We start from the raw sequence: 26,296 nt of genomic DNA, 5'->3' as shown, positions 1-26,296 counted from the left end.
CTTAAAGTATGTAAAACAACTACATGAATGATTGTGACTGTAGTTTCCCTCTGGACTCTTCTCATCATGGAGAGGTGGCCCCCTGGAGAAAGCACCCCATTATTTCACTCACAGATTATCCTTCCTGGAGCAAATCTTTAGCTCCATGTGCTTCTGCTACCCTGCTAGAAACCAGGAATTATAATACTGCTCCACTGAGGGACAACAAAAACAGTGAGTAGAGAGCAAAGAAAATAATGCCAGTGCAGAGAGCCAAGAGCCTGTAGATTCCACAGTTTCACAGACAGATCAGCATGGCAGTTGTTGTTGGACTTGAGAAAGACAGTGTAAGTCTTTGGTAGGCAAATACTATCTTAAAAGGTGGTAGTACCAGGCTGGGAAGGTGGCTCAGTGGTAGAGCGCTTGCCTTGCATGCCTGAGGCCCTGGGTTCGATTCCTCAGCACCATATAAGCAAAAAGAAAAAAGCCAGAAGTGGCGCTGTGGCTCAAGTGGTAGACAACTAGCCTTGAGCTGAAGAGCTGAGGGACAGCGCCCAGGCCCAGAGTTCAGGCCACACAACCGGACCCCCCCCCCCAAAAAAAGGTGGTAATATCTGCCCATGGTTCAGTAGTCAGCTCAAGGCCATAGCTTCAGTCCCTAGAATATAAGTAGATAGATAGATACACAGACGGATGGATGGATAGATTTAAAAGGTTGAAATGGGCTTAGAGTCAGTGAGTCAATGGCTGACACATGTAATCCCAGCTTCTCAGAAGACTGAGATCTGAGGACTGTAGCTCAAAGCCAGCTCATACAGGAAAGTCCTTGAGACTCATATCACCAATAAACCACTAAAAAGCTGGAAATGGAGCTATGGCTCAAGTGATAGAGTGCTAGCCTTGAATAAAAAAGCTTAGTTATAGCACCTAGGCCCTAAATTCAAGCCCCAGGACTAGCATACACACACACACGTACACACACACACACACACACACACACACACACACACACACACACACACACACACAAAATGGTTGAAGGGCTGGGAAGGTGGCTCAGTGGGAGAGTGCTTGCCTCCCATGCATGAGGCCCTGGGTTCAGTTCCTCAGCACCACATTAACAGAAAAAGGTGGAAGTAGCACTGTGGCTCTAGTGGTTGAGCACTAGCATTGAGCTGAAGAGCTCAGGGGCAATGCCTGGGCCCAGAGTTCAAGACCCATAACTGACCAAAAAAAAAAAAGAAAGGTTGAAATGGGAATTACTATGTTGTTAAATGTTTTACTCCAAAATTTAAAACTAACCAAATGATTGTCTAGTTCTTTTCCCAAGAAGAACAGCCATAAATGCATGAAAGGGTTTTCAGTGTTATTAGTTATAAAGGAATCATGAATTAACCACAGTGAGAGCCCACTTCCCACCCACTGAGATGGCCACAGCCAGGAAGACATGAAAACAAGTGTAGATGCAAATGCCAAGCTACTCATTCATGTCTGGTGGCTACAGAAATTCATATGACCACTTCAGAAAAGAGTGAATGGCTTCTCAAAAGGTGAGCTACCATGGGACCTGGGAGCTGTCCTTTCACTTAGACACATACTCAGAAGGAGTAGAATCATGTCCACACAAAAATTCTACATGAAGCCGGGCGCTGGTGGCTCACGCCTGTAATCCTAGCTACTCAGGAGGCTGAGATCTGAGGATCGCGGTTCAAAGCCAGCCCGGGCAGGAGAGACCGTGAGACTCCTATCTCCGATAAACCTCCAGAAAACCGGAAGTGGCGCTGTAGCTCAAGTGGTAGAGCGCTCGCCTTGAGCTGAAGAGCTGAGGGACAGCGCTCAGGCCCAGAGTTCAAGCCCTACGACCGACAAAAAAAAAAAAAAAAAAAAAAAAATTCTACATGAATATTCATCGAGCATGTCTTATAAGAGCCAAAAGATGGAAACAACCCAAATGTCCTTTCACTGATGGTAGGCAAATAAAATGTGCTATCCATACAATGGAATATTATTTGGCAGTAAAAAGGAAGTATGGACACATGGTACAACATGGGTGAACCTTGAAACATTATCCTAAATGAAAGGAGCCAGTCACAGAAGACCACATAGTGTATGGTTTTATTTATCAATTCCAGAGTGAGCAGACTGTAGCGGGAAAAAGTCACTAGTGGCATATAATAAATAGGTGAATTATGTGTTACATGAATTTTATCTCTTTAAAGCCAGTACCAAAAAAAAAATCACAAACCTAAAAATAATCTTCCCAAAATTATTTCTTATGAGTAACAAGTAAAATAAAGATTAAGTTATTTTAATATTCTATTGTGAAAAAATCCAAATATATACAAAGGTAAAAATAATAGTATAAACAACCCCAACATATTTGTCTAGGTAAAAAAAAATAGGAACATTCTAAAGATACCTTTTCAAAAACTTTCCCCAGTTTTATTACAGAAAATTTTAACATCAGAAAAGTTAAGATGATACAGTGAATATACACATATCAACCTGTTGTATTATCCCAGTATGTTTACTGCTTTCTTTAACTTGCATCTACCCAAGTATCTGTCTTCATGTCCATTCATCAATTCATATTACTTGGACAGCAGTTCATTTCCTCTTATGTACTTCTGCACGCATTTCATTGACTAGAGGCTAATGTTTATTTATAGTTCTCTTTATGCATTACAGGTGAAATACAGTGAGATGGACAAATTTAAATTCTCTGTCTTGTAATTTTTGAAAAGTTATGTAAAGGCTTACATGACTCATCCATTTCTCTAATATCTTTTAGAAATAATTGCTCAGAGATCATCAGAATGAATTCTTTTAATAGATTTTTCTATAGTATCATTGTGTTTTATAGAGTTTTCTTCATTTCTGGATTTTACCAAAAATTCAATAAGCTTCCCATTCAGACATATTCCAAGCCTTCTTAGCATTTCAAATAAAAACTGATTCCTTTTGTTTTTTTCTATAAACCTGTGTCTTAAAGTAGCTTTCGTTATTAACGCATCAAAAACTTTGCTCTATCAAAATGTACAGGTTTAAAATAAACAGGGCCTGGCTTGTAGATACTTATAAATAAATCAGCATGTGATTTATGTGTGTATGGTATATTCAATATCACTGTAGATCTTTCCTTTTTTAGAAAACGGGCAAATTGTGACTTCTTTTTCACCTAGTGGAAAAATCAGAAGAAAGCCAATATAATCAAAGTATGTTATATACATTTTTGAAAATGTCACAATGAAACTAATTATTTTGTACAATTAATAGGCATTAAAACCCTATTACCTTGCCTAACAAAATACAATAATGGTTTCCAAGAATCAGTGACAATTCATGTTTTTCAATGCAATCTCTATGATTGTTATAAAATATTTGTGCTGTCCCTGATCTTTTTGGCTCAAGGCTAGAACTCTACTACTTGAGCCACTGTTCTATTTCTGGCTTTTTGGTGGTAAATTAGCAGTAAGAGTCTCACAGATTTTCCTGCCCAATCTGGCTTTGAACTGTGATCCTCAGATCTCAGCTTCCTGAGTAGCTAGAATTACATGTGTCAGCCACTGTGACAAATGTTATATATTTATACAAATACAATATAAATTGCTAGTAATTGTCTATATTGTACCTTAGGAAGATTTTTAAATTAATTTTTTAAGTAGTTGTACAAAGGAGTTTCAATTCAGGATGTCAGTTTATGAGTACAATACATCTTGATCAATGTCATTTCTTTCATCTAGGAAGTTTTTTTAGTATAACTGCATAAAAAAAAAATCATAGCCAGGTGCCAGTGGCTCAGACCTGTCCTGCTTATACTCAGGAGGCTGAGATGTGAGGTTTGTGGCTTGAAATCAGCTTGGGCAGGAAAGTCCATGAGACTCTTAATTACCAATTAACCATCAAAAAGCCAGAAGTGGATCTGTGGCTCAAATGGTTAGAGCGCTAGCCTTGAGTGAAAAAGCTCAGGGACAGTGAGTAGACTATGTGTTTAAGCCCAAGAACTGGCACCAAAAAAAAAAAAAAAAAAAAAAGGAAAAGGGAAAAGGAAACATCATATATATATATAAAAGGTTATTGTCAGGCTCCCGTCTGTAATCCTAGCTACTCAGGAGCCTGAGCTCTGAAGATTGTTGTTCCATGCCAGTCTGTGAGACTCTTACCACCAGTTAACCACCGGAAAGCCGGAAGTGGTGCTGTGGTTCTAAGTGGTAGAGCACCAACCTTCAGTGCTGGCCCTGACTGAGTTCAAGCCCCACCACTGACAAAATAATAAATAAAATAAAAAAGGGTGTTCTTTAAGTAGAACAAGTCACTCAGACATATTTTTATTCTTTTTAACCAAATTTGACTTTGACATTTGCCACACTATTTTTGAAAAATGCTGATATTGGGGCCTTCAGCTCAAAACTTGGACCACCTCATGATGTCATCTCTACCGGGGCCTGTGACAGCATTTTACACATTAGATGCTGTGGAAATGGGCTGATAAGATGGGCAAGTCCACAAAAGACAAAACTAGTATTCCTGAGTAGAGGACATGGCGACTTGCCTTTTGTGAGATGAAAGTCTTAATGATATGTGTGTGTGTGTGTGTGTGTGTGTGTGTGTGTAATATGATATATATTTAAGACATATATATGTGTGTATGTGCATATATATATAAAATGCTGTGCATCTCCGTGAGTTCAGGAACTGCCTACTATGTCTTAATGGCCAAACCCTGAGGCCTGGCTTCCCAGTGCCCTGCGTGTGGCATGCAGCGTGCGCCACCGTGCGCAGCACTGCAGGCCAAGGCGAAGGCCTTCCCTCGGGGACTGTGCAGATGCTATTGCTTCAGGCACTTACTGTCATTGTGCAAGGGAGCTGCTGCTGGACGTGCACTGGCAGGGCCAGGCCCCTGGAAGCCGGGAGCTGGTGCGCAGTGCAGCCCTCCCGCCCGAAGGCCCCACCACACCGCACCACCCGAGGGAACCGCGGGTTCTTGGCTCGATTTCTCCTTTAATTCTGGAATAGGCAGATCTCCCGTGCCCAGGTGATGGAATCCAGCTGCTCCCGAGCTCCCGCGCTGCTGCGCAGGGAAAAGTTTCCTGGCCCCGGCCAGCCGTGGGAAGCCCGTCCTTCACGCGGGGCCGCCGGCAGAGGCCCCTGGGCTCACGGCGTCCCGCGCTGCTCCTGACGGGCTGTAGGGCCACTGGGCTCCTGGGAGATGGAATGGAGCTATGGATGGAGGCCTGCGTTCCATGAGTCAGTCTTTGCCCGCCCGCCAGGTGTGTGCGGAAGGCTCGGTCACCCCACGGAGAGGCCGGGCTCCTCGGGAACAATCCCCTCTGCCTCTGGGGTGCAGGGTCCTCTTTCAGATCCCTGTCCTTTTTCCACAGAGAAGTTCCCCTTCTCCCCGAAAACAAACCCCAGCAGGTCACTAAGGGACATTCTGAGAAAGGGGCTAGGGCCTCCAGTGTCGGGCTACTCCTCCGAAGGAAGAAGGAGTTGGAATGATGGGCAAGGCCAGGAAATAGGAATGGAAAGGGGGAGGGAGGAGGATGGGAAGAGAGGAATGGAAGAAAGGGCGGGGGGGGGGGGGAGAGAGGGACAGACAGACAGACAGACAGACAGATTGAATGTCTTTGTTTTCACAACTGGGTTAGACTGATTCTCTCTAACTGCACGCCCAGCGCTTAACTTCATTGTTCTTAGAAATTGCCTTTCCTCTCAACCCAGCAGATGGTCTGGGTGTGTTTGCTAGCACAGTGAAGTATTTCACCATTAAAATACCAAAAAGAAAAAAAAATCAACATGTGTGTTGGCTGGTGTAAATTTAGTGAAGTTGTCGGACACGGTGGGACGCACACTTGGTGTATGTAAATTGTAACAAGCAGCCGCCTGTTAACAAGAGTATTGGGTGGCATTATACCTCCCCAGTCATGTCTCTTGTTGGAATGGTGTGCAATGATGAAGAGGAAAGAGCCAAAAAAAAAAAAAAAAAAAAAGCCCAATAAAGTGCTGAGCTCATTATTATAACATGAAAAGTTCTAATCAGATTATGCCTAAAATTGGATTTAGGTACTTCATTTGCAGCCAATTTCGTAAGAGCTGAATTTTCCTAAGAAAACAGGAATGTGCTGAAACCATGGCAATCTGACTTCAAAATAAAAACCACAAACAGGTTTAGAATATAAGCTTTGAACAAACAGCCTCTTCAGATCCAAGTGAAACAGCAACACGGCTTAGCGGTCAGACTGTGTGACAGTTAACACTTTAGGAAGTTGACAATGCCAGGGTTCCTGCGTGGCAGTGTACATTAGAAGATGGGCATGAAGCTTCCAATAATTGGTGGGGGTTTTATTCTTCATTTAAGAAAAAAAAAAGGTTCTTGTTATATACCCTTGCTGGCTTTGAACTCACGATCTTTCTGCCTTATTCTCCCAAGTGCTGGGATGATTGTAAGTGTGCACCACTTTATGTGTTCATTCTAATAATTTTGAAGGTCTTGGGGCACAGTATTGGGATATGAATTTAGGGTCAAGTACTTGCTAGGCAAGTACTCTGTCACTTGACCCACACTCCTAGCCCTTTTATTTATTTATTTAGCTTTACCTATGAATAAGGTGTCTTGTTTTTGCCCTGGTCATCCTCTGACCATAACTATACCTTCCATCTACCTGAAACTGCAGATGTGGACCACCATGCCAATCCTTAATTTAGGTTTTAAAATGCATTTTGGGCCAGATGCCAGTGGCTCACACCTGTAATTCTTGCTCCTCAGGAAGCTGAGATTTGAGTATCATGATTAGAAGCCTGCTCAGACAGAAAAGTCCATGAGACATTTAACCACCAAAAACCCAGAAGTGGATCTGTGGCTCAGATGGTAAAGCAATAGCTTTGACTAAAAAGGCCCAGGAACAATGCCTGGGTTCTCTGAGTTCAAGCCCCACAACTACCACCATCACCAAAAAAAAAAAAAAAAGCATTTTGGCTTAGCCACTCTAGTGTTCTCCTTTGATTTCCCAGGAAATCTATCCCAATAGATGGAGGCAAAGCTGACTTGCAACTGAATGAAAACCTGGGAGTTTGAATGCTTACAAACTGGAACAATTTGTAGCTTGTAGGTTGTCCAGGCTACATGAGCATGACACATTTTAGGGCTTCTGAGGACAAGGTTCTAAACACCTGCATTACCAAGAAGTGGGAAGAATTCCTCCTGCAGTTGTAGACGGCCTTAGAATCACAATATCAAACTACTTTCTGTCCTTCATCTTCAGTGTTTCTGTATTTAGTGGCTGCAAGTAGAGTGCATGATGGATGAATTCCAGAGCTGTGGAGTAGCCAAAGGCGTGACATGGAACCAAATCACTATTGGCTACATCATCCCTGATTTAGCTACTATGAGCTTTCTCTAGCTTTGTCTAAGCATGGCCTAATTATTGGCAGCCAAAGCAGGATTCCACATTGCTGTCCTAAACTGGTCCTATGTACTTACTGTTTCCATCTGACCCGACAGCTCTAAGCTACTGTTGCCTCACACCATTAACTCAGACTACATTTGGAAGCTTTCCTTGCTTCCATGGAGTCAGCCTACATCCATCTGGTTTAGATTTACTGTTCTGAGTCATCTCATTGATTAGATTTAAACTCCACATTGGCACAAATAAGTCTTGTCTCTATTTTTCCTAGATAAGTATTGCTATTCAACTGGCTATATATTGTTAAAAAAATTTTTTTAAGTGGCGCTGTGGCACAAGTGGTAGAGCACTCACCTTGAGCTGAGGAGCTGAGGGACAGCGCCCAGGCCCAGAGTTCAAGCCCCACGACTGACCAAAAAAAAAAAAAAAAAAAACTTCCCAAATGAAACTACTTTTGATAAGTATTCATTCTGTTGAGGGCTGTTGGCAAGCTGGAGGAATTTGTTTTTGAAATTGAAATTGGCAGGAAGTAATGGCGCTAAGTGCTTTCTTTCTCTTGATACTTCTTGATACTACCCTTCAGCCCTCAATATACCGCCACCTTCGTCACCGACTCAAAGGCAATCAATAACATATTTGGCCTCATCCCATACAATTTTGGGAGGAATAATTCAAATATTGAAGCGGACTTTCAACCTTGCAACTTTTCATAACTGGAGAAAAAGACTGTCAAATCAAAGGGAAAAATGTATTTGTCAAGCACTTTCTGAGGGGATTTCATGGTGATCTTAAAGCTGTCTTGCACCTGAACAAGTGGGAAATTTTCTTCTAAAATAGTGTCAGAGTCCTTTGAGCACCTTCCTAATTGAATGTCAAGCCCGAACTCAGTGACAAAAGAATACGATAACAATAATAATAGGCTATGATACTTGGGGAAAAAATAAAAACAAATCCTTATTTTTTCCCAAATGTGAATCTGACAGATTGACTGCCATTATCCAAATGTCATCCAGTTTCTTACATTTCTTAAGTGAGAAAATGCAGAAAAAGGACATGCTTAGGCTTTAGTTAATGCCCCATCAATGAACAATTGCCTATTAATTATTCTACCTTCTCAATCGGACAGCACCACTAATGAACAAAATGCCACTAGTATTTAGAAATACAACAGTGTGTGTGCTGGTGGATCCCAGCTTTGTACAGCCATCTTGAATGCAGATAGAAGCAATTACTCCCCTATTTGACTGGATGATTTATCTCAAATACCACTCATTTGATGGGCAGGAAATGTGTGAATCTCACAATGGTACTCAGACTGAATCCTCATAGCAATTTCATAGACTGTTTGATTATGTTTCTGTTAACAATACAGATAAACTTAGGAGATTCATTTTCTTTATACAGAATGAAGCTCGAATGAGAATAGTGAAAACACTTGAAGAGTTTGATCTGGGTCCAACTGAAAAGTGTGTTCGAGTAAACTCGGTATCCAGTGGCCTGGCTGGAGCTGACCTGGAGACTCTCCTCCAGTCCCGAGTCCTGCCATCCAGCCTAATGCTACCGAAAGTGGAGGGTCCTGAAGAAATTCAGTGGGTGAGTAGCTAATGCTTTGCTGTAAGACACTGGGCCAGCTAAGGAGTAGCAGATAAAAAGATTGGTGTGTCACTGGTTTTTTAAATGCATACAGAGAGGAGAGAGAGAAGGGCAGTGAGCAAACGGAGTAAGCACAAGCACCTGTTTCCTTCCCCTGGACCGAGTGCTTTGCCCAAAGCATTCTGTACAACAGCTCCACTTTTTGAAGAAAGGTGCTTCTGCTTCCTGATTGAACTTGTAGTGTGATGAACACACCTCTCATGGCCCTCACAGAGCAGACCCAGGACCGTGGTTTGCCTGCGTGTGGCATCCCTGTTCCAGGCTGCAGGCCGGAAGCCAAGGCCTCCACCTGGAAGAGCTATGACGTAAGGGGCACCTGCTGAGATGCATTTGAAATCATCACTGGCAGTGAGAGGACACTCGCTGCATATTAAAAAATGAACCCGAAGGAAGGGAAGAAAAGGTCACTGCTTAGGGCAGCTAGAGGAATAAACAGGAAGCTTTTAACTAGTGGTTTTAATTAGCACAGATATTATTTCCTGAACAGTTCTCTAGTGCGTCCTTTTTTTAAATTGTTGACAGGTGTGCTTGCGTTTCATGACAGACCTATCAGCCAATAAAAGCCTGAAATATAAAGTGGATGGCATGTCACATTACTTAAGAAAACTTTTGAAATGGGTTCAATTATAACTGTGCTTGTTTTCCTTGCGAAATAAGGAAAGGCTAGATATTATTGGGGAGTTGCTGTTATTCTGCAGGTTTCTGTGGAACGAAATAACCTTTTAGTTGGATTCCCCCTGGGACAGAGCCCGAGATCTAGAGATGCTGGGTGGGTTTGTTGTGGGGATGAATGGGTAGTGTGGGACCACAGTGATATCTAGTATTATCTTGAAGTTTTTGGAAACAGCAACAGCTCTCCTCTCGTAACAACCTGGTGAAAGTCCTTACCTTTTTCATTTTTATTTTTTTAATACATCTCTATATAGCAGATCTGTCCTGTTCAGTACAGGGATCACCTGACACGTGGTGCCTGAGCCCTTGAAATGTGGCCAGTGCAAATTGAGATGTACTCAAAGCATAAACTACACACCTGATTTTGAAGACTGGCTACTCCCCTTGTGAGATTTTTCTTTAAAAGGATGTAAAATATGTCAATAAACTTTCTATTGATTGTACGCTGAAATGTTATCGAGGATCTATCAATTTGGATATAAGAGATGATGAAAATAAATTAACCTCCCCTGTTCCATTTTACTCTTCGAATAGAGCCACTAGAAAATTTAAAGTTGTACACATACATACCACTGTTTCTGTTAGATATTTCTTCAATTCCATCCTCAGGGACTAGTATTTACTTAGTAAAGTGGAGTTCTCCTGGCAAGGATACCCTCAGACTCGGAGAGACTGGCGTGATTGTGTTAATGGCCTAAGGGCTCAGACTCCATTCAGATATGTCTTAAGTTGATGGAAAAGGACTCTGAAGTCACTTCTCCCTTTGGTTTCATCGTTAATGCCTATTTATCACCAGCATTACCCTTATTTAAGAGGGGGATACCCCCAGACTTCAGCCAAGGCCTCTGTACTCTGTTTCAAATTCTTGAATGTATGGGACATGCTGAAATTTAAATAGAACTAACTCTCCCTGAGCAGAAGTCGTCTTTGGAGCTGTTTATTTTTTCCTCTCCGTTTGTATTTATGCGAAGCGTAAAAACCCAGAGCCTGATGCACAACTGAAAGATGGGCTTACTTGTTTTCTTTTGTGTGAGAATCTCTTGCTCGCCTTTTGTGGCTAGTGTGGGTTCTTGTTTGACTGGCACGGCTTATTGGACTATAACAAGCGTAACTCGGCCTCTTTTGTCGCGGGACAATTCTCCCACAAATCCCGAACAGTGAGCATTCTTCCAACACACTATTGGGTGTGCACTGGAATTGAAAGAATTGCTGAGCCCTGCTACTTCATCTCCTCCCCAATCTCTTTGTAAATTTTCCCCCTTCTTATCCTCCCCCTCCCCAGCCCCATCCACCTCGCTGAAATGAACACTTTACCAGGCCGGAAACATTTAATCGTCTCCTTTTGAAAAAAATTAATTGAAACTTCTCCACTAGTTACCTTTTGTGTTAGTACTTAATGCAATTTTTTAAGAGAGAGGGGAGAAGGGGAAGGGGAGGAGGGGCTAGCATATTTAATTTTTTAAATGCCCTCCTATTGGCTTAAAAACAAAAGACACTGAAGATTTGACTCAGTAAGAACAGGGAATATCTTGTAAAAAAAAAAAAAAAAGGTTTACCTAGTTGTAAACCTTATGGTTTTTGTAGTTAAAATGATTATCACAAAGAATAGTAACATTGCAAATGTTCTCTAATGAGCAAAGAAAATCTACTTGTTCATAGTCAACTCCCCCCCCCACTAATATTTCACTGCCCATTCTCTAGCTTAATTGTGACATAAATTATGTTTTCTTTTACCTTGCATTGAAAACCATGAATTTGGTCACATCGTGGCCTTCTCTGCTTTGGTTGAGTTATTCCTTTCCGTGGAAGTTACTAAGGGAGGTGATGGTGTCTACAAAGGGAGGGGCAGGGAACAACCGGGAATCATTCCTCATTACTGAAAGCTGTGATTTATTTTAGCCTAATTGTAAAGTTACTGCAAATTGCTCAAAAGCTTTTTAAAGATCCCAGTGATTAGATTTTTTTAAGGGGGGGGTACACAGTAGAGGAGGGGGCAGCTAAAAGGGGAAATAACACCTCTAATCCCGCTTCTGGTAAATAGGCTGCCAGCTTTTAAAATGAGTTTCCTTTCTATTAGTCAGAATATTATGCTAAGCCTTAAGCATTAGTTTTTTTATGTTGCCATAGCAGCCTTATTCCTGCAGGGTGGTGACCTGTGATGATTACAGTACAAAGCTTATAGGGTCTTGAAACCCCCTTTGAAGATGAAAAGTCTTTGATGGTTTATATTTATGCAAATCTCTTAGATATGATTTACCCAACTGAGACTGAATGGAGAGATGATTAAAATTCCCTTTTCCTTTGATATCAATTAATGGCAGAATATTCCTTAAATTTTAAATGAATATATGTTTTCATCTTTATTTACAAAAATATCTTTATCATACCTGTATTGCTTTTTTATCTTCCCACATCTTATTAGATCTAGATAGACATAATAGATTTACAATTTAGATTGTGGGTTTTTTTTTTTCCCCTTTTGAAAGGGGAGGTGGGGGGAATCTGGGCGAGAGCTTTTGTATGTTTCCAGATGATAGATTTTTGGAATTTGGGCTACCCCACTGGCAGCACAGAGCTAGCTGTGAACTGGTCTCATGGAAAAAATTGGCAAGCTTTGGTCTTCAAAGAATTAAACTTCCTTTTTAAGGTCTTCCTAGGTAAGCTAAAAAAATTTTGAAGAAAAACCTTCAGAACAAAGGGTAATGGTGCTATCAGGAATAATATAGAATCCTTGTAGAAGGCAGCTGAACAGTTACACTGATGGCAGTGCTGGGCACGAGAAAAACAGAATGGCAGGTAGAGGAGCCGGCATTGTTTTAAGGGCCTACTATTTGCATTTAATGCAAAGAGGGCTATAGGTCTCAAGTAAATATGGTTTCAAGGGAAGCATTTAAACTTGCATTCTCTCCTTCCAGTCTAACTCCTAGGCCTCAAATTGCTCCTCTGGGGGAAGGAGATTGCAATGCTTGGGGTTTTACATTTAGTTTGGTGGGAACTTTGTTACTTTTTTTTTTCTGTTTCCTTTTTTTTTTTTTTTTTAATTCTTTTGTGTAGAGGAAGAAGGCTGGGATATTACTTCCTCAGGTCAAAGACTTAAATACTACTTCTGTGGCTAGGTTTCAGGGGTTGTACTTTTCCCCCCACTAATCACCTATGACACTTTTTAGTTTTTAGACAAATTCTCATTCCACTTAAAAGGCCGAAAACTTGAACAACCAATGAATTTAATCCCCTTTGTGGAAACTGCAATGGGTTTGCTCAATTTTAAGGTAAGAAAAACCATAATGTGATTACATAAGTTAGTATTTGATTTCTCGTTTAAAGAGAATTGTTTTGAATTTTACCATCTACTTAAAAAATATATTTTTAGAAGGGCTTATAAGCAAGATTAAACCTTGATCACTATTTGTTATCTGTAATAGTCCAAAAACAAAGTATCAGCATCTTAGAAAACAAAGAAATTGATTAAGGAAAAAAGAAAAGCTTCCCAGTCCTAAATCTGGAAAACAAAATATTGACATATCCTAGTAATAATTAAGTAACTAATCACTTTATACATATGTGCTTTGAATTATTACATTTATAAGGTAACTGTACATAAAAAACTTATATTTTGTCACTTGTTTAAATTAACTTGGTTCATTTTCTTTCCATTTGAAATTTTTCTGGCTTCTTTATAGCAGTCTTAGTTCTAACATCTAGCAGATAAGCTCATTGTTTGTAAGTTGATGTGCACAAATAATTTATGGGCTATTATTTCACTTTGCCACATTAGAACATAAAATATGTTCTAATCCACATAAGCCAAGTGTTTTTAACGTGGTATGGGTGCATTAAATGACCTGCCTTCCCAAATTCTTGGCTAGCTTTTTGGTCTTCTTTTATAGCGTTTTGAAAATATGCATCTCATTCCATCTGACCTGAGAACAGTCACCTAGCACTCCCTGCAACCTCCCCTCAGAGTTTCTAGCTCTTTTTGTTTCTTTTTCTGCCTCTTCTTCTGCCCCAGAGAGCAAAAGGAAGAAATCACTAAAAACAATGGAAAAGGTAGTTGCCGTGCTCTGGAGAGAAAATGTGTGAGCAAATGTTTAGAAGAAACCAAGACCTGTGGGATGGTACAGGAGGGGCTGAGTGAGGATGTTTGGGGGCTGCCTGCAGCCTTGTCTTGTGTCAGCTCGTTTGCACAAATAGCCACCAGCTTGTCCAGCCTGCCTAGACCCCTCCAAATAGAATCAAAAGCACATTCTTTAGATGCAACCAGATTCATACAGTGATTTAATTTTAAGCACTGTTTTACCATTTGATTGCATAATGTACTTAAGGAGCCCTTCCAGGGCCTGAAATGAATCAGCAGTGTCCCCACCAGTTTCTCATTTCTTGCCACCCATATCTATATTAGCAGGTTACATCTCTACCTTCTGAGATTCACAGTTCTGTCTGTGATGAATATTATTAATCTTTATATTCATTTACAAATGTCCAAGTTGCTTTCTTAATATATCATGAACGACTTGTTGCATTTTATTTTCCCCTCTAAAGTTGTAGGTTTTGTGTCCATGTCTTTAATCTTGAGACCATTTACTTGAACCTAATGTAAATAATCCAATTAGTTTGATTTTAAAATTCTTTCCTTCTCTCCTGTGGTTTTATGTCTATTATTTGAGAGTCTTTGGAAGCACAAAAACAAATTTGAGGAAAATATAAACAAGTTATAGTATAATCACAATGAGTAAACTCAAAGTTCCTCTAGAAGTTGGATGACATACGTTGAACATTAGAAGCATGTTCACTGTATGGAAAGCTATATTAACATAATCCACTAGGCAAGGCAAAGGCACACAGAGCACTTCTATGACTGATACTAAATTCCTGTGGGAAGGGTTTAATTTGGACTGGACTTATAGGACTGCTTCAGCCTACTAGGGTTAGGAGCTGGGTCTCTGTTACTGGGGTACCCTGGGCTCCCACAATTTGTGCGTTTCTGTGAGACTCGGTTCTGTTCTGCTCTTTTCCAGGCAGTATGTGAAGAAACAGTAAAGATTGGGCCTCCACTGGGCCTTTTTCTAGATGCAGTGGTTTTTGGAGGAGAAGATTTTCGAGCCAGCATAGGTGCCAAAGACTTCTCTCTCTTCCTCATCTGTGTGTGTGTGTGTGTGTGTGTGTGTGTGTGTGTGTGTGTGTGCCCGCACGCGTGTCTATACTGTATACAATTTTTTCTTTGCCCCCCTCACGGACATTTACATAACAATGTGTATTTACCAACCATGACAATGGCTTTTCCCCACTTCCTGATAATTTAGGGCTCCTCAGAGCTGTCCTGCTTCCAGAACACTACATTTTTTACTTTCGTTCATTTGTAAAGTAACTGATGAAAAGCTTGTTGCACATTGAAGAGTATACGTTGCTCCTAATAAACACACTACCTGATCAGCCTCATGGTGGCTTAAATGTTCTGTCTTCACATCAGTCTGAGGGCTGGCTTGCCCCTTTCAAACAAATATAAAGTGCTTTCACATTGCCCTCGTGAATTATTTTTCTACATTAAATGTAGTATGTAAATATTATTTAAGCCAGACCTTAAATTTACTTTAAAATATATTCCAAAGCCCTTCTTATCAAGTATTTACTGAGGCCTTGCTGATTTTGGTTTTCACTGATGTTCCCCGTTCCTAAGCACTGAGCTTCTGGCCAGGGTGTTGGTGTAACTGGGGTGGGTAGTGACACAGAACCCATTTCCAGAACAGCATACCATTGACCTGGAGACATTTTCCCTAAGCAGCCAGTACCACAGACAAGCAAACAGTGAACGCCATCCACACACACATACACCTCCCGTGTGAGGTGAATAAAAGGAATTTATTTTAATACTAGTGCTCCCTGGAGACTTGTGTGTCCCACAGCTTGGTGGACTGGAGAAAGCATTGCTCCCGGAATAAGTAACTTTCCCTTACTCCCTCCACACCTTGAAGTGTTGGGCCCAGAACCTCAGTGAGAACAGGACATTCATTGCAAACCCAGCACAGTTGGGCAAGCCCGGCTCAGCCATTGTGCACTTATGTGAGCAGTCAGCCGTGTCCCTGCCCGCTTCTTAAGCCACTTTCTGTGGTGCTGTCGTTGGACTGACACTTCCCAAACAATGACAAGATGGAGAAAAATCTATCAGGAAATCATGGTGACCCTAATGCCACCTCCTGAAATAAACAGGGCCTTTCTTTGTGGCATGTAGAAATGGTTATATTGAGAGACGCTCAGCCAGTGAAATAGACATGTATGTGGTTTAGATCTGCCCCTCTGTGTCCCTCTCTTCCTGTACATTTGAATAAGTATTGTTCTGAGAAGCATTTCCCAGGGAGACACAGCTGTCTGTACAAACTGAATTTTTATAATAAGTGCCTTTCCAAAGTTAGTAAATAAATAATAAATGTTTCTCAAAGTGAAAAGCCTCTATTTTCTGTCCACATTCCTGTTTTCAGGAGCAACAAGTAGTAAAGAGACCCAGGACATCCTCTATGCCCGGCAGAAAATTGTTGTGGTAGCAAAGGCCTTCGGCCTACAAGCCATTGATCTGGTGTACATCGACTTCCGGGATGGAGACGGCCTTCTCAAACAGTCAAGACAGGGAGCTGCCATGGGCTTCACTGGTATGACTTCTAATGTGATCTTTGAAAGCAGTGTTTAGATTAGCAACTATCCCAGCAAAAGAGAAGTAGAACCAGAAAACGCATCTCTAACATCACCAGAAGTCTCATATATTTATCCCCCTATCTGCCACAGGAAAAGTTCCAATAGAACTGACAAACAAATCACATTTTTATTTGGCTTTGAAAAATCAAAAGATGGTCTACTCATTTTATTTTCTCTTCACATTCATTACCACTTGTTTTTCTATCCTCTTCAGTATTTTATTATAGTTTTTAGTTAAGTCTTGGGAAGGGGTGAGGCTGTTTCAAAAATGGTTTTGAGTGAATTGTTAGAAGAATTAGGAATGATGTGTAGAAGACTTTCCCCAAATAGTCAAAATATTAATTTGTTTCTTTAACAAATGTTGATATCATCTGTGATCTGATTTGCACACATAACTAGTTTTTCCTTCTTTGGCCACTCCAAGCCCTTCTCTCCCCCATTTCCCAGTTAAAGTATGGGCGCACCTGGCAACACGTGGGCCAGTGACCTGTGGGGTCAGCAGAGGCCTCATGGGGCGCAGGTGAGCATCTGCCCATCGGCGTACCTGGTAGCTCCTGACCTCACAAAAACAGGAAGCCACTGAAAATGGTGGGTTTTACCACAGAAATATGAGAAATGTGTATATTTTTGTAAAAGTACCATAGGACCTTTTGGCCACTATGGGGACCATAGACCAGCAGTCCTTTCTTGTTTGTTTTCATGCTGAAAATGCTAAGAATAGTACTAGGAAATACACCAAGTAATGAGAGAATGAAGCAAGTATCACTTCTATCAGTATTTTGATACTTGTATCTAATTTGCATTTGCTGAAAGAAAAGTCTCATAATGTCCTCTGAAATGTAAAAGATGGCTGGACGGAGTATAACTTAACCCAAAACAAAATCAAAAGACAGAGTAATTAGTTAAAGAATAATATAGTTATTTTAGAATTAAATAAAGCACTGAAATTTGTATTTTTAACACAGAACTAAAATAATCATGAACTTCTAATTCTTTGAATAAAAAAAAGGAAAGGTGATCCCTTTTAGAGAAATGTTTTTCCATTATCTGAACTATTCTTTGAATGACTACTCCCTATGTATAATAGTGACTGAGAAAGAAAAGAGCCCCCTGACATGGCCACGAGGTGGTTCTTTTTTTTTTTTTCCGGTTGTGGGGCCTGAACTCTGGACCTGGGCGCTGTCCCTCAGCTTTTCAGCTCAAGGCTAGTGCTCTACCACTTGAGCCACAGTGCCACTTCCAGCTTTTTCTGTTTATGTGATGCTGAGGAATCGAACCCAGGGCCTCAGGTATGCAAGGCAAGTGCTCTACTACTGAGCCAGTAGGAGGTTGTTCTTGTCCCTGTCTCTTTCCAACAACTGGTTAGGATGTGGCCCAAATGGAAAACGTTGGAGGGAAAAAACTTCACGAAATCTATCTAATAGACCCTGATGTCATTTTCCTAAAATGTGTGGCACTGGCTGCTAGGCAGCCAGATGTTGCCCTGTAGTCAGAACTGACTCAATAGAAAAGAGAGGGTCCTGGCCTCTGCCACCAGCCCCCAGAAATGACCTGGGCTTCCTCAGCTTCCTCTGGGGTGCTGTTTGTCCCAGAGACTCTAAGGGGGTGGGAGAGTTTCTGCGGGGCACAGGAGTGAATTAAATTGGTCCCCAATTTAATCACAGAAGACAGGCTATTTCAAATCCGGTTTAAATTTCTAGACTGTGCCCAACTCAGCACGAGAAACTTATGGACCTGGCACTGTTGTTTCTCCACAACAGGGAGTATTAAATCACTGAGAAATGGAGGCGGGGGGACGGGGAGGAACTGAGGGCATGGTGCCCATTGCATATTCAAGTGAACACGACCATACGCGGGGCCACACACTAGAACCATTCTGTAATTTTTAAAGAGAAGGTCTTTGTTGCCCCAATTATATTTCTACAGATAAATAAAAGGCAATTAAAAGGTATGAGATTATGTATAGTATTTGTTTAAAGAAATAAATGCTTTTACTACTTTAGACTACTCATGATCTGTTTGGCATTTAATTTCCATACCTTACGCCTTTCAGGAGAAGAGAGGAAAGGAGAGAAAAGAAGAAAGTCCAGAGGGAGGACCTGTGGGGGGGAGAGAGCAGGCGGGGACCATGAAAGAAATATAAGTACCCTGGAATACCTATCTGGACCAGGTAGTAGAAAGGTTTAAAATCCACAGGAAAGATTGTGTTATCCACAACACTGATAAAGAAGATTGAGTTTGGGCTATAAGAATTTTCTGTACTTTCAAAATATATATTTCAAAATTTGTCATGTTTTAAAAGTCATATACCCAAATGGGGGCTATAGTTTCTTTACTACAGTCATTATTTCCTGGGGTAACAATCCATGTTGATTGACTTTAAATCGGTGCATTGGCTAGATAAATAGTTACTAACTTTAGGTTTTGTTTTTTGTTTTTTTTTTTTAATAAAAAGACACTCGAACTAAATCTTGGAATAAAGCTTTACCAGCTGACTTAGTCATTATAGTTACTCTGGGGATGCATGCTGAGAAGAAAGATTATAAATATGAAGCACTATAGGTTTTCTTCTTTTTGCAGTCTTTTGTAGAAGACAAAAATGACACCATCATACAGTTACCTAAAAGACTTGACAGGTATTGATTTAAAGCAAGATATATCAAGTGGCACTGTAAAAAGGATTTCATGGTCATAAATTTTAATGTCGTCCAATTTTGCACCCTCTCAGTAACTTGTCAATAACAACTCTTCTGGATAAAATATTTGCCTCATTCTCACATGGCATTAAAGCCTGTGGCTAGTTGTTGGAATACATACAATACAATAAAAGAGAAGTTCACATATGAATGTATGGAAATTTCTAAAACCTAAAAATAGCCCAGTTACCAAAATATAGGTACCCAGGTGCTCTCAGAGATTTCATAGTATTGTAAGTAGATTATTTGCTCCTCAAATTACAGTACCTATAGCAGGAAGTTGCTATGAAATATGCTTTGTTAATTATGTACATAATTGTAAGTTATGTAAATAACTTAGAAAATTCAGGGCTAACAATTAGTAGAAAATGACTACCAGAACTGGCAACCTTTATTAATAATATAGTAACAATTGTTATATTACAAAATATAATCTCAATATCTATTATTGGAAAGAGCTCTTATGTTGTTTCCAGATATTATTCTTCAAATAATTTAAAGTTCTATGATTTGCTATTTGAATAATACTGCTATTAAATAATTATTATTAAATAAATTAATAAATTATTTATTAAAATAATAAATTTAAATTATTAAATAATAATTACTGTTTAAGTAATGTTTAATGATAATACTTAGTAATTTAATATTTAACAATAGTGTTACAATTATTTATTATTTAAATAATAGTGATTTAAATAATCATAAAGTACTATTTTTATATAGGTTTTTTAATGTTTTATTAGTATGCTTACAGAATGAAATAGCAATGAAAGGATTTTGTACTTATAGCATGGCAAAGAAAAGATATTAAACTCCTTTAAATGAAGAACTAAAAATCCAACATTGTTCCTATTTCTATTCCACAGAATAATTGAAGTAACAAAACTTTATAAAAAGATTTTATAAATGTATAAAAAAATTATAAATGCATAAAAACATTTTCTAAAACATTCAGGTTGGTTTAATGCATACTAGGTAAATATTAAAACAACTATTTTAAAAGCTGAGTAAATTAATATACCAACAAATATATCCAAGAGAGTGAATGAGCATTAAGAGTACATTCATTTTTAAAGAGGCAAATTGTATCTGTAACTTTATCATGTAATAAAACAATCTTACCATTATTATATCATTAAATTATCTTGCATTTTATTAATGGCCTAATTAGATTTCACATTTCCCTGATTACTAAACTGTTTTTTTCCCAACAACAGCATGATTTCACAGAAGCCTTAGACACATAAATCTGTACGATATTTTTATTTAAAATCCTTAATCTGTATGATATTTTTATTTAAAATCCTTAAGCTTCAAAAAGAACTAAGTATTTCTGAAGGTATATCTATAGAGATAGGAATTTTTTCTAGCGGTGTGTAAGGTGCTTATGAAGTGGGAAACAGCTGCCCTTCATTCCAGAAGCAAAAAGGGAAAATCTGCATGTATTTTCGATACAGAAGTTTTCCGTATACTTTCAGTAAAATAGAATCATCTAAAGGCCACAGCATTCAAATCTGCTTTCTACCTTAGGTATTAAATACACTATTTTATTGAAATAAATACGTGTTAGAAATGACACATGTTCATCTTAAAGGAAGAAAATTAATATTAATATTGTTGTAATGTCTGTTTCTATAAGCTATATGAAAACGGATGTGCTACTTCTACAAGGTATCGTGGGAGGTGTCATAATTCTACAAAATAAGCAAAAGACAACTTGCCACTATTGGGACATTTGATGATCAGTTTTATTCTACTTTAACTCCAAATGATCACTCTAATTTGCAGACATTATCACCTAAATTCCCAAGCAAAACAGTTACTCAACAAGCTGCCTGGCCATTCCACCTGTAACTAAAAACAGAGATTATCTGCACTGAGGTGGCATTTCTATAGGATCAGAAACACAATTGTTTGGTTATTATGTGATACGTATTCTGGAAAAGCTTGCCTGATTATGGTTTGGTTTTATTCTGTTGTGTGTGTGTGTGTTTTTTTCCTACAAAAAAGTTTGCAGTTAGCTATTTAGCATATAGTGAGACATTTGGAGCACACATTTTGTTTGTACATCTGTCCATAGGTGAAATTCTGGTGTGCTTACTCTCTTCAGGTAAGCAGGTGATCCACCCCAACCAAATCCCCGTCGTCCAGGAGCAGTTCACTCCCTCCCCAGAGAAAATCCAGTGGGCTAAGGAACTGATTGCTGCCTTTAACGAGCACCAGCAATTAGGAAAGGTAAATGTTTTGTCACCGCCTTGGGTAAAACAGGGGTTTAAAATACTCTGGGGGAGAATGGAAAAAATGTTTGAATAGCTTGAGGAAAATTCATTTTATTTGGTGATGGTGGGGTGAAGGGTGAGACAGTTGGTGAAGGTAGATTTCCCCTCTCCATTCCTAAATATCTCACTATAGCTAGCTCTCCAGTCTCTTGTTTTATCCTTTTCATAAAATACATTGGCATCCTTAGAGAAAATAGAAGTCTGTTTAGTTTTTCCTCTGTAGAATTCCATGCAGCATCATATGAAAATAATTTTAGATCAAAGTGAGAGCAAGTTGTAATGAAATAAACACAGTTTGAACCAAATGGTTCTTGTGGAGAAAAGAAATAAATTTCAAGTTATTTTAATTTGAGGGAGGGGCACAAAAAAGTACAAAAATCTCCTCTGGTTTAATCATTTAAGAGTGGGAGGTTGTATGTGTGTTTGTACCGATTTCTGGACTTGAGATTTGGATAGAATGGAAAGCAAATTAACACTGGAGAACGGTTGTTCCTAATTTAGTGCATCATTGAGCCTCACGTTTCCTGCTCTGTGGGTTTCTGCTATGTAAATATTGCAGTGGTAATGCACAATCTGTCTCCACTTTGTGCCAGTAACACTTAAATTAGGTGTCGCCTGAAGGAAGATTTTATGCTAGTTGCAGCATTGTCAGTTAATTATCTTAAAGGTTATTTGCAATAATACCGTTTGCCTCTTTTTAAGAGGATAGGAGGGAAAGTTGCATCTATAAATCTATCCTAGAAGTAATCTCTAAACTCAGCCTTGTGATTCCCATAAGGAATAAAGTTTTGATGCCTTCAATGCAGATTTACTTAGGAGAAAGAACAATGAAAATAATGAAGGTTTTGAATGTTAAAGTGTCCCTTCTTTAAAATTTTTAAAAAATTAAAAAGAAGAAAAGCAGGTGCAGTGGTAAAATCTGAGAGGTCCGTGTGAGAAGTGACCTTTGCCCTTCCACCAACAGCAAAAACACCTGAGGACCCCAGGACTTGTAAATATGGGTGACAACATTACATGAGTCCTTCCCTATGCTATGGCCTTCAACATTGACCTTCAACCCTGACCATGCATGCACACATGCAAATGCACATGCATGCATCCTCATCTTTGCACAGACTCACTAACAGTCAGAATATGCTATATTGGAAACATCTATACTTGCTTGGGTGTGTGTCATTTCATTATGAAGATCATCCTTTCATTTTGCATCCACAGTGGCCATCAAAAATAAATAGGGCAGTTCATAGAAAATATTTATTTTTCTTTTTTTTCTTAATCTTTAACTAGTTGTACAGATTTCAATTCAACATGTCAGTTTATGAGTACAGTATTGTGAACAGTGTCACTCCTATCATTCTCCCCCATCAAATAGAAAAATATTTCTGTGTTGACCTGTTGTATTTTGTCCATCTCTACATCTTAAATCAAAACTCCAGATCCAGCCAGGTACTGGTGGTTCACCCCTGTAATCCTAGCTACTCAGGAGGCTTAGATTTGAGGATTACAGGTCAAAGCCAGCCTGAGAAAGGAAAGTCCATGAAATTCTTATCTCTAATTAACCATCAGAAAACTGGAAGTGGAGCTGTGATGCAAAGTGGTAGAGTGCTAGCCTTGAGAAAAAGAGCTCAGTAGCAGTGCCCAGGCCCTGAGTTGAAGCCCCATGATCGACAAAATAAAATCCTCTATGAATAAGCAGACATTCCCTTACAGAGAAGACCAAGGACGAATTTACACATGCGAACAACTCCATCCACTTCCTTCTTGCTAAGTAACAGCTAGCCTGCATGAATACACATACCAACTTCCTCTACTTTATTCTTTACACCAACTAAGGATGCACATATGACAAACACTGCTATTGAAATAGTAAACTGAGGCAGCGTGTACTCCATTAACACAACAGCGCAAGAGTTGCAGGGTGAGCTGGCAGAGCTTCCATGAACCATCCTCACTGCCTTGCATGTTGCGTAGCAAGGAAGGTGGCCACCTAGCCTTGTAAGCAGTAGGCTATTAGACAGGTTACCATCCATTTCACTAACCTCCAAACAAAACTCAAACCAGAAACATTCTTTTCCTAACATTTCGGTTCTTGAATAAGAGAACAACAACCTTTTCGTTGTATCTTGAAAATGTTGTTCCCAGGGGAATTGCCCATGCCTTCTGATTAAGTGTAAAATTCTGAACCTCTCCTCCCTGCAAGAAGAATTGCCCTCTTGTTGGGAGCATAAGCTTTCACAACACTGTGGTAGGATGGTTTTTCTTAAACAACCATAGAAATTCGAGCGGAGGAGAGACAACCTATTAGGTCATTCCTTTCCTTCCCAATTTGTGGAGGTATATTTCCTACAGCAAATTCTCCAGGTGCTTTGTCCAGCAATGTTCAAATTATTCATATAATGGAGTGTTCAGTTAGCATGTTTCTTTTACTTGCATATAATCTATCTGGCCACAAAAATTGGTGACACTGGGTCTTGAGGGGTTCTTGGATTCTTGGAGTTTAATGGTACGGGTTCTGTTCATAAAGATTTCCGTATAAATAGGTAATTTAGTTGTAGAAAGAATCATCTCCAACAAATGTCTAATCTATTTAGCTTCAAATGGGAATCAGTTGATGAAAACATGGACTCTTCATTATTTCCCACAGCACAGATGACTCTTTAAAAATTGAAAACTGATGGTTTATGTCATAATGAGACACTTGGACATTTCTAAAAGACTTCCCCCTAATTGAACAAAAATGTCATTCAAGTAATTTAACTAGAAACAACCCAAGAATGTAAAATTATATATCTTTGCATTTCTGTATTTTCCTGCTCCTATCTTAAATATTTTGCCCAAAGACCAAAGACATAGCTAAGTTCATAGTTAATACTGAGTCATTTGTGTTTTCTATAGTAATAACAATTACGGCTATTGTTATTCAAACATTAACAGTCCTACTTTTTCTTTCTGTCTTCTCCAAAGGACAAAATTAATAGAAGTAGTTAGATCATGAAAAGATGATTTATTGGGGTTCAGAGTCTTTGATATCACAGATTTTGTTTTCCTTTATTTCAATGGAAAAAAAGGATGTTGTAGATGTGGAGTTTAATGATTTTAGCGTCATGTCAGGGAGAAAACCACTTTAAATTAGAAAATAATAATAATCAGCTCATTCACCTATTACTCTATGGCAGGTAATACTTGGGGACTGTGTTGTTTCAGCAGTCTCAAGAAGTCTTTCAGGCTAAAGAATTTGTCCTGGCATAGCAATCCCCACTAGTCAGATGGAAGGTAAAATTAGGGACTCAAGATTATCTTCTTTCATTAAAACTGGTCAGCATCTATGCTCCTATTATATTTTTTTGGAGGGGGGTTCAGTCCTGGAGCTTGAACTCTGGGCCTGGGCACTGTTCCTGAGCTCTTCAGCTCAAGACTAGCGCTCTACCACTTGAGCCACAGCACCACTTCTGCCTTTTGCTGTTTATGTGGTGCTGAGGAATTGAACCCAGGGCCTCATGCATGCGAGGCAAGCACTCTACTACTGAGCCACCTTCCCAGCCTCTGCGCCTATTTTAATTCCTCAAACTGAAAGCTGTAATTTAGCTAATAATAGCAGTTGTGAGGTACCCATCCACATGTGAGTCAAACTGGTCTTCCCATCCTTGCAGAAGAACGTACTTTGAGATGCAACCAGCATCAGATTAATTTTATTAGCTTTAAATTATTGAACAGAAATACTGCAGTGAGGATTTCCATGTTATTTGTCTTAAATTTATAAAGGATTTTCTTAAAAGTTAGTTCCATTTTATATTTTCTTTCATAATAATGGTGATTACAACAATATTGAAAATTCTCCATCCAGAACTAGATTTAGTATTGACTTACAGAAGAAATTGGACTTTAACAGTTCTTTATTCTTAACCTAGAATTTTATGTAGTATGAAAACTGGATATTTAAAATAAAAACTTCACAAGTAAAGAATTAACATTGATATAAATAGAAACTAACTTATGTAGAAATAAATATGTATAAGATACATATTAATATTAAGTATATTTGAAACTATTTTTTCACATCTGTATTGTGAACTTAGTGTTAATTTTTTTCTTTTTATTTCTTCATTACTTACTGGGCAAAAATGATAGCTAGAGGAATGAAAATTTATTGCTTTTTAAAAATAATAATCATAGGGAAATTCAAATGTAAGAATTACATTTCTTTCTAGAAAAATGTCAAAATTCTAACAAAAATTTGAAGGGAAATAAACTTACATACATGTATGTATAATTCATATGATAGATTTTTAAATTGCTTTCTTAGAACACACATGTTTATTTTTGCAATATCTGGCTACAAACATGATTGCTTCATTTTCAGTTTTCCAAGCATCATTCTGTTTTATTCATATTATTGCAGTGTTTTACTTGGCTTTGGGAGAATTGTGTTTAATGTCTTCAATATTTTTCATTTGTTGTTATAGTTTCACAAGCTGGTTAAAGACCTAAAAGGGAGAAATTCATATTATAATCTAGATTCGATTAATGACCATAAAGGTCAAAAAGAAGGTCAGTGCCTGACATAGCAACTGTAAATGCCCACACATACGTTATAATTTTACTCATGAGCAAACAATAGTGCAAATTAACAAGAGGACATTATATATACCCTGTAACTGGAATATAAATTAAGAACTTCTCTCTTAATAAAGAAAATAGGAAGTCAGAATTGTTTTCCTCATGTAAGTCTTTTCATCTAGAAAAGTGCAAACAGTTATAAATCTCCCCTCCTCCATACTGAGCACAGAAGGTTTTCATAGGTATCTGATTGCAGCTCACACACCTTTCCTTTATGTTTCCAAATGCAAGGCTTTACAAAAGAAATACTGTTCGGTCCAGATGGCCTTCTCCAAGGCTCCCTGAGAGAACTCGAGAAGTCTCTCTAGCC

General features: G+C 39.0%; 1 protein-coding gene across 7 annotated transcripts in view; it reads left to right on the top strand.

Moving 5' to 3' along the window:
- Clybl (citramalyl-CoA lyase) overlaps positions 1-26,296 on the top strand; it is a 199,588-nt gene that overhangs the window by 151,203 nt on the left and 22,089 nt on the right. For 6 of the 7 annotated variants that reach the window (XR_011367885.1, XM_070002682.1, XM_070002684.1 and 3 more), the window contains exons 3-7: positions 8,787-8,975; positions 12,875-12,976; positions 14,723-14,816; positions 16,181-16,348; positions 21,171-21,325. Coding sequence is in view for 6 of the 7 variants with exons in the window: in XM_070002682.1 (XP_069858783.1) it covers positions 8,787-8,975; positions 12,875-12,976; positions 14,723-14,816; positions 16,181-16,348; positions 21,171-21,325 (708 nt within the window). In the remaining variant the exon portion in view is untranslated. The remainder of the gene's footprint in view (positions 1-8,786; positions 8,976-12,874; positions 12,977-14,722; positions 14,817-16,180; positions 16,349-21,170; positions 21,326-26,296) is intronic. The other variant, XM_070002685.1, reaches the window with a different exon arrangement.

Source organism: Dipodomys merriami, unplaced genomic scaffold, assembly GCF_024711535.1.
Source record: "Dipodomys merriami isolate MVZ:Mamm:240054 unplaced genomic scaffold, mDipMer1.0.p SCAF_6, whole genome shotgun sequence".
NCBI lineage: Eukaryota > Metazoa > Chordata > Mammalia > Rodentia > Heteromyidae > Dipodomys > Dipodomys merriami.
The sequence above is the reverse complement of the archived record's forward strand: the minus strand, read 5'-3'. Positions and strand labels throughout refer to the sequence as shown.